Source organism: Lineus longissimus, chromosome 13 (genome assembly GCF_910592395.1).
Source record: "Lineus longissimus chromosome 13, tnLinLong1.2, whole genome shotgun sequence".
In the NCBI taxonomy this organism is placed as follows: domain Eukaryota; kingdom Metazoa; phylum Nemertea; class Pilidiophora; order Heteronemertea; family Lineidae; genus Lineus; species Lineus longissimus.
Genome location: NC_088320.1, coordinates 3,583,949 through 3,598,308, shown reverse-complemented (window position 1 = coordinate 3,598,308; position 14,360 = coordinate 3,583,949). Strand labels below are relative to the sequence as shown.

General features: G+C 40.7%; 2 protein-coding genes across 7 annotated transcripts; one reads left to right on the top strand and one right to left on the bottom strand.

Annotated features, from left to right (window-relative positions):
* The first annotated feature begins 519 nt into the window (after positions 1–519).
* On the top strand, positions 520–8,788 carry LOC135497847 (heterogeneous nuclear ribonucleoprotein A3-like). Of its 3 annotated transcripts, XM_064787801.1 has the most exons (13): positions 520–631; positions 1,047–1,189; positions 1,472–1,592; positions 1,801–2,011; positions 2,213–2,374; positions 2,540–2,617; positions 2,932–2,991; positions 3,331–3,870; positions 4,304–4,360; positions 5,010–5,063; positions 5,563–5,676; positions 5,852–5,955; positions 6,871–8,788. In XM_064787801.1, exons 1-12 carry the CDS (start codon positions 605–607, stop codon positions 5,920–5,922), a joined length of 1,638 nt encoding a protein of 545 aa, XP_064643871.1. In that variant the 5' UTR covers positions 520–604; the 3' UTR covers positions 5,923–5,955; positions 6,871–8,788. The 3 variants fall into 3 exon arrangements, with proteins under 3 accessions (XP_064643871.1, XP_064643872.1, XP_064643873.1); XM_064787802.1 differs by lacking the exon at positions 4,304–4,360; XM_064787803.1 differs by lacking the exons at positions 4,304–4,360; positions 5,010–5,063.
* Positions 8,789–9,865: 1,077 nt separating this feature from the next.
* Positions 9,866–13,961, bottom strand: LOC135497953 (5-methyltetrahydropteroyltriglutamate--homocysteine methyltransferase-like). Of its 4 annotated transcripts, none has more exons than XM_064788003.1 (7): positions 13,725–13,961; positions 12,708–12,861; positions 12,234–12,351; positions 11,741–11,958; positions 11,169–11,413; positions 10,770–10,848; positions 9,866–10,406 (listed from the first exon to the last, which is right to left on the bottom strand). In XM_064788003.1, the coding sequence occupies exons 2-7, from the start codon at positions 12,844–12,846 to the stop codon at positions 10,141–10,143; spliced, it is 1,065 nt and encodes a 354-aa protein (XP_064644073.1). In that variant the 5' UTR covers positions 12,847–12,861; positions 13,725–13,961; the 3' UTR covers positions 9,866–10,140. The 4 variants fall into 4 exon arrangements, with proteins under 4 accessions (XP_064644073.1, XP_064644072.1, XP_064644076.1 ...); XM_064788002.1 differs by lacking the exon at positions 13,725–13,961 and adding an exon at positions 13,632–13,717; XM_064788006.1 differs by lacking the exon at positions 13,725–13,961 and adding an exon at positions 13,632–13,709 and having other exon boundaries at positions 12,708–12,854.
* Between the last annotated feature and the right edge of the window lie 399 nt (positions 13,962–14,360).

Sequence of the window (14,360 nt, the reverse complement as noted above, 5' to 3'; positions counted from 1 at the left end):
TATCCTGTCGTTACGGTAGAGGCTAATTCCCCAAAGCGCCAGGGACCTTCATTAATATTCATGTATGACGTCATATTAACTTTTACGCTGTCAATGAGATCACGTGTAACCAGGTACACGTTGATACTTGCATAATGCATGTGCATGTAGGATTCAACAGATAGACAGATCCAGAAGAATCCATTAATCATTGCTTGGATTGGAATATTTGCACAATATTGATGATTGATACAGAGAATCACATCTGTCACACGCTCGAACTCCTTTGCCACTGTCCTAAGTAGCTGTCGAACTGGTAGTGTCAGCCACATAGAAATTCCCGCCGGTGACGTAGAATTACATGAATATTAATGCAGGTCCCTGGCGCTTTGGGGAATTAGCCTCTACCGTAATAAGACCTACCGTACGCCGGTCATGACGATCACGTGACCATCTGACAATTAGCCATGTGCTTTTCTAAATTTAGCATATGCCGCCATGACACCTCCTTGAAACACTCTTGATCTTGCCTCACCCCAGTTTCATTGTTCTTTTGCTTGGGAGTGCGAAAATATTCAGATTTTTCAGACAATACTCTTAAAATACACTGTACCAAACAGCAAAAATGCCTGGTACAGGTGGTGATGGAAAGGTATGTGATGTATAGATTCTTGACGAATTGGAATGAATCCATTTATTACTCGCATCTTTCGAGCTTTTGATTACCATTTACCGAATATCACGTGTATTGCTTTTGTTGTACCCAATGCACGTGCAATGTACTTCGATGCACGTGCAATGTACTTCGATGCACATAATATAATATAACCACGCTATATTGGTAGTTTACATGCGTGCTTTACAATACACGAAGTCATAAGCACACATGACGTTTTGGCCTCTCTTTTGTGACAAGGGGCATGGCCTATTTCGTACTATTTACAGCTTGAAATTGCATTGGCGTGTGGAAGTGTAGACTGGTTGCGATGGCGGGACATCCTCTCTCCTCTGTGGTCGGAAATATGGGTTTTTTGTGTTCCAAATTGTATTCACGATTTCCTTTACAGATCAAGCAGTTGTGTCCAGAATGCCTGCGGAAGCTCTTCCTGGGTGGGCTGTCACGGGAAACCTCCAAAGACGATGTGGTCAACTACTTCAGCAAATATGGGAAAGTCATTGATGCTGTTGTGATAATGGACAGTCAAAAAAGGCGAGTTCAGAAACATGCAGCGCTGGTTATGAGGCATTGGGTTCCTCAGAAAAGGAATTGGTGAAATCAGTACACTGTGAATGTTGCGGGACTGTGATTATTGGCGCGGATATTTTTGTAATGTATGATTATGAAATTTGCAGCACAAAACTAAAACATGATAAAATGCCGGAGGGTCAGACGTTGGGTTTGTACGTGTTATGATATTGTTTTGTATCACAATCTTTCAAATGTCATAAAACGTGTCCTGACTTAAATATCTCATGCACTTTTATTTTTTAGGTCGAAAGGTTTTGGTTTTGTCACCTTTGAAACTATGGAAGCAGTTGACGCGGTTCAGGATGAAAGGCCTCACTTCCTTGATGATAAGCAGATCGAGACCAAGAGAGCAGTGCCCAAATCAGTAAGTCTTAATATCTTACTTTTGGAGTGTGAAAATAAAAAAGTTTGCTGAATATATCTTCATTTATTTTGATTTTGAATAGCATTACAGTTATCATATTGATAAAGTTAGAACTAGATACTTTCCAATTTCTGAGCTAGTTGAGCCATTGTTTTAATCTAGGGGTTGAAAAACTGTTTTAAGGTTCAAATTATTTCTCTGTTTTCAGGAAAGTGAACAACATGTTGAGGCCAACGTGACAACGCACAAGATCTTCTTGGGTGGCATCAAAGAGGGGATTGAGGAACAAGACATTCAAGAGTATTTTGCCACATTTGGTGAGGTAGAGGAGGTCAAGCTTGTCCGAGACGGTACTGGCAAGAAACGAGGATTTGCATTCGTCACCATGACTGATAAGGACAAGGTGGATAAGATTGTTTGTAAGTTTTTACCTATTTTGATTTTGAACCAATTTGTCAGAATCAGATTGATTGAATTATTTAAGGAAATGTTCTTTTCTTTCCCCAACTCCAAACAGTACATGTAAGGGGTATTTTCTGTGGGTAGCTCAGATTATATCAAGCGAACAGTAATATCAAGGGCGGCCTTAGCACCTAATTGTGTCATTGTTTCTATTTCAGTGCTAAAGTGTCACACCATAAAGAACAAAGAGGTAGAAGCCAAGAAGCATGTATCGAAAGATGAGATTGCAAAGGCCAGAGATAAGCGCGACATGAGGATGGAAAATGAAATGGGAGGCGGCTTTGGTGGCGGTCGTGGTAGAGGATCCCGTGGTGGTGGACGTAAGTATAAAGCTTTTTATTCAAACAATTTACAGTTAGACTGCGTTTTAAGAACAAAAGTAGTTGTTCTCGGAGACATTTTACTGTAAGTGTAATAATAAGCAAAAAACATAGGAAAATCATCTTCCTACAATTAAAATCAAAATCCATGTTTATACATTTCAGGTGGTGGCATGAGAGGAGGCTACAATGATGGTGGAAACTTTGGTGGTGGCGGCGGCGGTGGTGGAGGTGGATTCCGTGGTAAGTAAGGCTCTTACCTTTTGTAGCTCCTCTCCCCTAGTGTTTATAGTGTGCTATGTCAGACTCCATTGCTGACTTTCAGGCCAATACCAGCAAAAGGTTAGGTTATGGCGACTGTCATCAAAATTAATAGCACGCCAACAATTGACACAACATTTTTGTCTGGATCATAACATTCCTTTTCTCTCCCTGGCAAAAAACTACTTTGTTTAAAACATATTCCGCAAAACACAGATGATCGTATTTTTTAGTGGACCAAGTATAAGACTTGCCGCTTTTCTGAGTCTCAACTGGGGCTTTGGTTCTTTTCACAGGTGGTAACCAAGGTAACTTTGGCGGCAATTTCGGCGGCGGTGGAATGGGTTTTAACCGAGGTATGACCTACGTGTTGTGTGGCCATTTGTAGCTTTCGATTGATGCATTCCAGTAGAACAAACATGCATGTCACAAGCAGATATTCAGAAGTCTCATGTCCACCAGTTTGAGAATCACGTCCAGCAGTGAGATTTTGCCTCTGCCGAATTACCTTTCCCTCATAGTCATGTATTGTTCCTCTGCTTCCCTCATCAAGTTGGTTGCTATTAATTATCTATTTTTGGCTGCTGTATTTTTGGAAATCTGAATCAACAGTGAAACATTTATGTTTGAAACGTGTATTTGTCAGAATTCCTATGATAGACTAATGACTAAAATCAATTTGATCTTGTTTCTAGGCAATCAGATGGGTGGATTCAACCAAGGTGGTGGAGGCGGTTACGAAGGTGGCTTCAACCAAGGCGGTGGTGGTGGATATGGAGGCGATGGAAGTGGTTACGGAAACGGCAACCAGAATTGGCAAGGCAACCAAGGAGGTGGTGGCTTTGGAGGTGGTAACCAAGGATATGGAGGCGGGAACAGCGGCAGCTATGGGGGTGGCAACCAGAATTGGCAAGGCACCCAGATGGGTGGTGGTAGCTATGGAGGTGGTAACCAAGGAAGCGGTGGTTACGGAGGAGGTGGCAACCAAAACTGGCAAGGTGGCAACCAGGTTGGAAATAGTGGTTATGGAGGCAGCAGTTATGACCAAAGCGGTAACAATCGTTACAACCAGGGTGGTGGTGGTCAGGGCAGCTATGGGCAAGGTCAAGGAGGACAAAGTAGCAACTACAACCAAGGTGTTGTCGGCGGTGGCAACTACAGCAATGATGGCTTCAACAGTGGAAGTGGCGGTGGATACCAGGGAGGAGGTCGCGGTGGCAATTACAATCAAGGAGGTAAGATTATAAGTCATGATGAAAAATATCTCATCTGAGCACTCATCTCCTGATTTGCAACTCCCAGTTCAACTTTTCAACTCGGCGCCTGAGGGATTTTTTAAATTGTGGTATGGGGAAAATGTTGCAGGCACTGGTGTGGCATCAGCATGCTGGAAATTTCTCTATGTCCAAATCTTTCCAAGGAGAAGCATTCTTGGCGCAATAGATTTTGGAAAGTTGAACTGACCTTGGTTCACTTCAGGGCAACATGACCAGTGTTGCGCCTGTCCTTAGTGAGACAGAGGCAAATGTAATACACAGAGTCACTTTTCCTACACTGGTAGCTATTCTTGAAAACAAAAAAAGCGTCGTTTAACCAAAACCCACCTGCAAGTTCAAATAAAAGAAAATGCAAAAATTTGTGTATTACAAGGCTGTTTCTTTGGTTTAGATGTTGCAGCCACTTCTGAACGAGGATACGAAGTGACACAACAAACTTCACAATATGGTTGGTAGAATTGTTACCCTCTAACTGCAGTTATGATGAGAGTCATTTGACATTGGACCAATTTGATACCAAAACTGATGTTTGGATACAGGTGTTTATGTGTCACTTCATCCCATCGCTGTTTTGGTTGGTTCATTGACTCGTCCTTGTCGACATGCCTGCTATCATTTTAACAGGGCTTCTGCTAGCAAACAGTCTCTCCTTACAAACAGGTGGTTAGGTGACATGTTTCTTGCGCAAATGATTGTGAAATATGTAAAAAGTAATGTATTTCAATACCGTGTCTTTCAATGTTGTAGCCACTTCTGAACGAGCTAACGAAGTGCAAATTTTTAGCTAGCACTAGCACAGGCCCTGTTTTTAGGCTTTAAATGCTTTTCCAGGGTTCATTACACGTACCTTCAGCCATAGGCTCTCACTCTTGTGCATGTAACCAACACCATTCTTATGCTGACATTTTAGCAGAAATCAAATTTAGGTGCAATTTCTGAAATTTCACCAGGGGCTATTATTGACAGTTTTCTTGTTGGTGCCAAAGACAGGGTCATGATGGTTGAAGCTGTACGCAAAAGGTTATAAGTCTTCTGTTGAATGTTTGGCCGTAAATGTATTTTGAACAAAATGTTTCACAGCTATTTCTTGCGTTTAGATAATGGTCAACAAAGCCAGGGGTACCAGCGACAGCAAAGCACACAGTCTGCTGGTGGGTAAAACAGTTAGCGGCTATATCCATTGATATCTTATGTCATATCACTTATTGGTCAATGCGGTGCTCTTCAGGTTTTGTTGATGCAGAAGAACATTTTTCAATCATCATGCGAAAAGAAAACGAAAATTAGATCAATTGATCAAGTCATGTCCAGATGTTCACTTGTTTTGGCTTCGTCACAATTTCAAAACCTCTACTTAAAAATCCTCAAACACCAGCAGTGCAAACAGCAGTTACCTGTAGCTAAGAAAAAGCTGTGAGTGTTTCAAAAAGATCTCATTAACAATGAAGGCGCCTTATCTTGTTCTCCGAATTGCTCGCCAACTGGAATGGGCAGCCTTTTGGCAGTGATGACCTTTTTTGAGACTTTGAGTTCAAGCCAGGAACCAAATCTGCTTCGGAAGAAGATTAGGTGTTGAAAAATAGGATTGGGCGTTCTGATGATCTAATGTGTTGGAAAGGATGAACATGTTTTAATATCAACTCCTCCTAGGTGGCGGATATGGAGGCGGGAACCAGATGGGTGAAAACTACGGCGGTGGATATGGAGGTGGTGCCATGAAGGCGGGCGGCGGTTACACACAGAGAAGTCAAGGACCTTATGGAGGTAATCAAACTTTTCTAAAGACCAGATCTTTTCTTGTCGTAGATTATGTGCCAATGCCATGGCACACAAAATACCTGTCTAATTGAACAAACAGTAGCTTAAGATTGTCTCTCCCTGACCTAAGAGTCGAGACTGTGGCGTTTTTGTGACATGTTGACCTGTTTTTGTTTTGCAGGTGGTTATGGTGCAGGAGGCGGTGGTGGTAGTGGTGGCGGAGGTAGTTTCGGAGGCGGCCGCAACTACTAAGGATCAGTGGTAAAACAGTATCCTTTGATCAAGGTGAGTGACTTATAATTGTACAGTGAAAACGAATTGAAGGTAAGTCTTGGGGGAGACATTCACAAATTGTTCAATCACACAAAGACATTGCACGTTAACTGATGACATATGACACAATAAATGAAAAAAGTGAGTTTGGGTGGTGACTTGTGACAAAAGAAATTTTCGGAAAAATAAAATTTTTAAAAAACCCTAGAAAATCCCTTTAACATGGGAAAGAATAGTCTAGAATTCTGGACTTGGAACCAGTTTGTGGAAGGTTTTCTTGGTCGTTAGCACTCGGACCAAATTTGCCGTAGGATGCTGCAGCACTGATGGAGTCGGTAGGATATCATTGAATTTGTAGAGTAGAAAATGTTTAATAAGCTCCCGTGTACCAAGTTTTCTTTTCAAAATGCAGTGTGATTTGATAAAATGTTGTAAATCAAATAATTTTTTGATAAAAAAGCTGTGATATTCATGTATAATTGCCATGATCTTGTGTTTGAATTCATGGGTCAAGTAGGCATTTAGAGGTTTAGGTACACGTTAAAAGAAGAAGACTTGACCACTGGAGATGATATGTAAAAAGTATTAACTGCGATGAATAGATAAAAGACTACTATCTTACTGTTTTGTTTGTATTATTTTTCGATGATTTTATCATGTTCTCTATGTGCTTTTATCTTACCATGAACATGTTAGAACAGATTCAATTGGCAATAGTATATAACCGGGTGTTCTACATGTAGCTCAGATACAACAAAACAGCAGTTTATTATTCTGGTCTGGCTGAAACTAGGCACGTACTGAATATAAAGACAAGGTTTGTGTCTGTTGTCGCGTGGTTCTTGTTAAGATACATGTACATGTATATGCTCATTTGTTGTGGCTCAAATTAATATGTTTCTCTTTCTTTTTACTACAATCGTTTAGGGCAATATCTAGGCAGTTAACACAAGAAGTACAAAGTTTATAAGATCGATCCCTTCAACAGTTAGCACTGTCGCCCAAAACTAGGACTACCGCTATTGAAAGGCCTAATAGTTCTAGACCTAGGCCCGACAGGAGACAGATTTTTTCGTAGAGACAGTTGCTGAAGTGTAGGAACAGACTTAAGCCCAGATGACAGTGAAGAAATCTTATTTCAAAACAGGCATTAGAATAGAATCAGCTATATGAAGTTCTGGTTTAAACTTTGCAGAATAATTTAGTGATCCTCGCCATCTTCATCTTGTGCGTTAGGAATACCAAGGATAGCGCAAGTTTTAGGTAGGAGCACGGACTGATCAGAGACCATCTAGCAATTGACTAGTGCTTTCTGTTCAAAGTTTAGGCACAGCCTTCTTACTGATGCACAGTTTTAGCAGAACTAATACCAATTCTGTCGTGTCAATGAATGATGTAGCTAAATATATCGGCCATATATGGTGTCAGGATTTGGCTAAAATAGTTGTCATATTTCATAAATTTTTGCAAGAAATGTACATATTCCTTGAAACTTTTGTAGATTTCATTTTCAGTTCAATATTACCATTTCCCAGTTGGCTAAACTTTAATAAGTAATTCAGTGCATTCCTCCAAAATGAAATTTGACCCATTAGAGATTTTGGCCCATTTTCCGTTGATTTTTATGTAGGACTGCACTGCATTCAAGAAGAAAATAAGGCCTTAACTCCCCATCTTAATAAAATCTGCTTCTTTGAAAGGCGTACAAACCTGCAATAAAACTGCACATTTTTAAACCAAACTAAAACTTGACTGAAAACTACCTACCGGGGTAATTTTTTTTCAGTACCAATAAAAAGTTATTTTGTTCTTTCTAGGCTTGAGGGCATTTTGTTAATGTGCAAAAAACGGGTTTGTAGAGCAGGCCTTGGTTGTGACGCTACACTGTAGGACCGCAGCGGTCAAAGTGAGGCTTAACATATTTTCCATTACAATCAATGATATGATGTGGGCAAGGCCTTTAGAAATTCAGGTTTACATGTAGATAGAAAGATAGATGCACCATACTTTCTTGTGCAGTTCTATGCCAGCCACACATATGCAATGCACTTTGACCTTGGAAACTCCCAAGTTCGTGTATGAAATCATAACAATCCTCCGCCGCGTGTAGAATGAACTTCGAAAATGAATATAGCATTTTGCCTTACATGGTGTCTACGGTAACTTCATGGTTTCCTCCAGTTGTATTAGTTCTGGTAATGTGTTCTCTGATATAAAATTTGTTGTCATTGTCTTCATAATCATGTTTCAATCGATTTTTTGAATAAAACAAAGCTTCCACAAGTAGCTGATTTTATCTTGACACAGTACTTCAGGTCCATTTCTGTAAAGTGACCAAACTGCTATACTTCGTAGAATGTAGACTAAGCTGCATTTCATATACTACTTTCAAATAATTGAACAAAAGAAACAAATTCATCCTGTAAAAACTTAGAATAAAGTTTAAAACTTGTAGGAAGTATTGCAGTTCTAAAAACCCGACATGGGCATTGTAAATAAACATTGTATACCATTTAGTTCTCTTATAAATCATATCAGTGTTCAGAGTTATTAGGATTGACCCTTTGAAAAGAAGGTCGGGATATTCTGTGAACCATTAAAGGCAATTTTAGTTTACAAATGTATGTGCCACACTTTCGGTTCGGGTTTCCACTTGAAGAAAATTATTGCAAAGAATTTGACAGTCTTCAACAATGGGTCAGTCCTAAATGTTCTGATATTGACGGTCATCATCATCATCATCATCATCATGTTTAAATTGTTGTTTTTGCTTGTGGCGCAATAATTCGTTTTGTGCATTGATATTCTGAGAAGAAAAATAAACAGACAAGTCATTTTATCATAATTTTGGTGTCGTTAACTTTATTATGGAATTGGAAGGCTGTTTTGCTCTTGATGATGATCTAAGACAATCCCAACCCAAGTGTCAGATAGCTCATTGTGTGTCTCCACCAGGGTTAAGGTCTCAGTGGTCTGGGAGTGGCAAAATGACTGCTTTTACCTTCAACACAACAGTTCCCCTCCATGCCACAACTTGGAGATGACACTAACATTAGTTCTCCCGATTATGCACATGGACACCTTGAAAATCAAACCCGGCCTCCAACCATCCCAGCAACCGAGCAGAAAATACACAGAAAGCACTGGAAAATCATGAGCAGTGCTGGAATTTTCCCCAAAATCCTGCCCCAACCCACCATCTTGAAAATAAACTCCATACTATGGTAACACCGACTCCTCCCATTTGCCAAGATTCGGCCCCCGGGAGATTATTTACCAATCGGAGGCAGCGTAGCAAAAATACCTACAGTCAAGTGCCCAGTCGTTTTGGCGGGAAAAGCGACCAACTCGCCGCGAAAAAACTAGCAAAAACAGCTCAAAATTGACATCCTAAAGGCCGAGGAAAAAGACCTATACACTACACACACCTAACAGCCATAAAACACTCATCTGGCCCGGCCAAAATGCACGCCCACACGTGTTCACATCGTGTGGCGCGGCATGCATGTATGATACAACCGCTGCCATAGCCCCACCCTCGGGCTCATGCTCGCTAAAGACCCGAACTGCAGTCCCCCTCTGGGACCAGAACACTCCCTCAGAGCTTACATCTCTCGGCTACCTCAGAGCCGTGCCACTTCATGGCAAAAACTCGCCTCGTGCGTTCTAAAATCGGGAAATTTGACCAATTTACCTGTCTGCCGAGGAGAAACGCGCAACAGCGACCGCCATGAAAAGAAAAGAGGGTGTGTCCCATCACCGCCAGATGTCACTTGGGATGTCCGGTGGTTGCGGTGGCACAAAACAGAGGACGGTGTCGAGGGCAAATTTTTCTCGCATGAAAACAGGTTGCAGGTACTGGTAGCAGTGATTTAAACTTTCACAATATTGGAGAAGATCAAGAAATAAGTTGAAAGTAAAGTTAACGCAATGCACACTTTATTCCGGCAATAATTCATCAGCACCTTTACTTATACAATCATAAATGATAATATATTCAATTAACACATCAAATCAAATCGTTCACACTAAAAATTAATCGGCCCCTCCTACCAACATGCCACAGAGACACCCCACATAACATTGCAGAATGAGTGTTGTGAACGGAAAGTTGGTGAAAAATAACCCCACAAATATATATCACAATATTTTCCAAAGAAAATGCCCTTTGGTTTAATTCTAACACGATGTAAAACTCTATAACTTCTTCGCAACAGCTACCATATTTTTCAACTTCTGCAGTCTAATGTTCTTATCGACAAGGAATCCAAGGCCACAATCGGGTGCTAGGATAAGCTGCTCTCTGGGCAAGTGTTTGAGGATTTCCCGCACACGATTTTCAATTTCCTCCTCAGTTTCGATCCTGCTGCTTGCAATTTTCACCACACCAACAATAAGTTTTGTCTTCTTGAAGTTTTCAAAGAGTCCGAGGCAATTGTTGCGATGGGCATCTTCAAGTGATACTGAAAGAAACAAGAAGGTCGGCCATTTAGCATCCCGCAAACGAGCAAATTTGAATACCTGCTACCAGTGATCACGATTACATAAAAAATGTCAAAACTTTCTTGTTCAAGGTGCCTGTGACAACAACCTGCAATCAATGTCAAACCAAACTATTACTGGTGTTACCCGCACACAAAAGATCTTATTCTTGCACATAGCTGCGATTATATAGTGCCAAACAGCGCAACTCTTAGGCTTCTGCGGATGAATCAAGAACTCTTGTGTTCCTAGGCATGTAGAGGATGGAATAAGTTAGTTATTAAGCAAGGTGATTAAGGTTAGTATTACATGCAATAACATGGCACAGATGTACATTAACTCACTTTGGTCAAGACCTAGATTATCCAACTTTGATGCCATGTTGAGGTAACCATCCTTGTCCTTCGGGTAGCCCACTTGATCCTGCAAGAAAGAGTGGTGAGAATTATAAGAACAACAAAACTATTTCAGGGAGACTATTTTGCGAAAATCAGCAAAGGTTCTGAGAAAGATTGTGACAGAAATTGCATTTTCACAAAGAGTTGATTGACAGCTCTCCAACAAATGGTCATGTGAAGTGACTCTTTTCTGACAATAGGCTATTGACATCAGTTTGATCCAAATACTATAGGTGGCACTTTTGATCACCATCCTGGCGGAGCAGGCCAAATATGGCATCAAGGGATGAAGCAGGGATAAGTTCACTCTATATCACAGGCAGTGAGACTGGGTGCAGTGCCTACCAAAACATGAGGATAACCACAGCACAGATGACTGATCTTGTGAACGTCAGATGGAACCCCCTTAAAACAATTCATCAGGTGATCCATCCCATAATCCAGTGCAATATCGGGGCGTCGCATAATCAATGGTTCGTCAACTTGGATGTATTTACATCCCGCAGCAACTAAAGCAAGTATTTCTTTGTTTATTATGGGAACAATGTCAGTACTGACTTCTTGAAGAGACTTGTAATCACCAGGGGCATCTAAGAAGAGAAGAAAATCCATCATACAAATTATGACAAATTAACAATTTGATTCGTTCTTAGTAAGGGGTTTAGTTTTTGGAATTCTAGACAACATTTTGAGGACAGAGTAAAACTGCCCTTATCGTGAGAAGTTCATAAAACCGAACTTCCCACAGCAAGCAGAAAATTATTTCAACTGTTCTTTTTGTGGAAACTTGTTCTCACAGAAATAGCACCCGTGGACTCCATACCTCCAGCAAAATTCCAGTAGGGTTATATATGACACTGGTAACGATGATGATGAGATTAATTCCGCAACTTCAATGTGAGTTTTAATTGGCTTACCTATATCAGATGTCCCTAATATAGTCATAGGACCGGGTAATGTATATTTGACGGGTACCGTTGACAAGGCCTGGGCCGTTTCCCACTCCTTACAGCACCAAGGTTCTGCACTCAGAGGTGACACCTTCCCTCGAAACACTGGAGCGCTCACTGTACAAGCACCATTTCGAATGCTAATGTTGTTGCAGTGTTTAAAGTCAATTCCTTTTATGTGACGACTGAAATAAGATGACACCTGTGAGACTTGATTATTATGATAAAATAATGGAACCTGCCTTAGCGGACAACTCTATACCAAGCGAGGACATACTCCCAATTGAGGACAGTGTGTTTCGTCCCAAATTGGTTATTTCCATTGAACTTCACCTCTTTAATCAGGTCACCTCTCTAATAAGGACAGCATGTGTCAGTCCCAACGGTGTCTGTAATAGAGACGTCCTACTGTACTAATGTTCCTTTGGAAAATTTTACTTTATGGAATAAATTTACTCACCAAAAATGATAAATGTAATTTTCTCTCATGATTTCACCATCTGTGATGACATCTATGCCCGCATCAATCTGTTCATCGATCACCTCTTTCAAAGCTCTCTTCCCTGCAGTCTCAATTTCTGAAAGTGATAGAATGTGAGGTCAAAGATATTCCTACATTTTGTTAGAGCGAATAAACTTAGATCACTTTCAAGTCGTCTTCTTCGCATCATAGTTATTTTTAATCATTCTGCACATCCCAAAGTCTCTGGACATAAAGGACAGAGGTCGCCTAAAGAAACTGTGGTTATCAATCTCTTGCTATGAGTCGCACATGTGTGACAACCCATCACCCTTTTCATGCTATTGTGATTTAATCCTGGAATTGGCCCAACCTGATCAAGCATGATAAGGCTCCATTCACATCAAAGCTTCCAAAAATATATATATGCCACCATTTGCCATCAGAAGCAACTTTGACCACTCATTAAATCACCTTCTGTCCTATGTGCAAGGAGTGCCTCATCATATTCTGCCGGTTTATAACAATTCTGATCCTTAAACCAATCGGGTAAAAGGCTGTGAAGGTATTCGGGCTTCGGGTAGCTTCCAACTGTTGTTGTTTGAAGAGGCATGGTCTGACCTTAAAACTGGGTCAAAAATGTCGTGAAATTATAAAAGATATAAATTGTAAAGTGTCCACAATATAAACGTAATGGGGCATTGTCTGTGGTCATGGGATGTGACATGACACGATTGACAGAGACTGCCAATCGAATCGGTGTCTTCAACTTTTGTCGAGAATGAGCCAAGACCAGAATTCTGAGAATGCTAGCTAACCTAGCCTTGATAAGACGCTCGAGATAGACCAAGTGAGTTTCATTTGTAGCAAATATTCAATGAAGAACATTTACGGTTTTCCTATCATTTAATGGCCAGCATTTTGTTTGGGACACCTTGCTGTATTCACAGCTGCGATTTCTGTTGTCTGGTGTTGTACAGAACGTCTATGTAACTACATGTAAAAGACTCATTGCCAAATACTGCATTGCCAGAGGCCCGTTAGTGTGTAATGCCTGTAAGCCCAAGCCCGTGATTTGGCTTACAGGCATCAATATGTTAATGAGGCTTGTGACGTATGCTCAGGAACTAGTCTTGACCTAGTTTCAAAACGACACCGCCGTAAAACAAGAATGGCCCTTTGTCAATGCAAATTACCACGACAACGTCATGTCGCAGATTAACCAATAAGATCGTAGCTTCCACATGAATCATGTGATCGAATAAATTGTAAACTTTGAACACCTTAATTAGGATCGTTCACGAGGGTCACCCAAAAGGGAGGTGAATGATATTTAGGCCATGTTCTAGGAGTGATAACAACGGATATTGAGGGACTCTTATGAACCAAAAATACCACCTGAGAAGGTTCTACTTTCGTAAATAGAATGTGTTTTGAAGTGAAAAATCGCGTGTCCGGGTCTCCCAGTAGTTCGTATTCCACATATCTTACCCAACAGTTTGGTTATTCAACCCGTCGTTGGCGCGGTGATCGGCAACGGTAACAGTGAAAAGGGGTTTCCCCGAAAGTAAAAATCGTCGGCCGTGACGTGACAACCATGTCGAGCGATTCCTCGTCGAATTTATGTTATGACAGCAATACTGAATCGAGCATTATTGATGAAGTTGATTTCGCAGAACGCGAGGAAGATGTTCCTCATGATCAGTTTGATGGTTTCGAGCCTGAGCCTTTTAGTTTCATAGAAGTCCTGTAGATGGCTGTACTAGTACCTGCTCTACTTCCGTCTCACAGATGGCGACACTGATTATTGTTATATCCAATCCGCGTTAGCAGGTAATGTGATGAAAATGAGGCACGGGTCCTCACTTTGCATATCAAATTCAAATTATTTAAATTCAAATTAAATTAAATTCAAATTATTTATTTGCACAACTATCACAAGTACCGACAGTATGGCATATACATGCATGAATATTACAAAATACAAGACATTACATTAAAACAAATCATAAGTCACATTGGTAAAATTATATTGTCATTGCTCCTGAAGAGCTGCTTGCCTTTCGTAAAAAGCCCTGGAGATAAAAATAGCAGTCTTGATGATGATGTCGTGATCAGTGCTGCTCA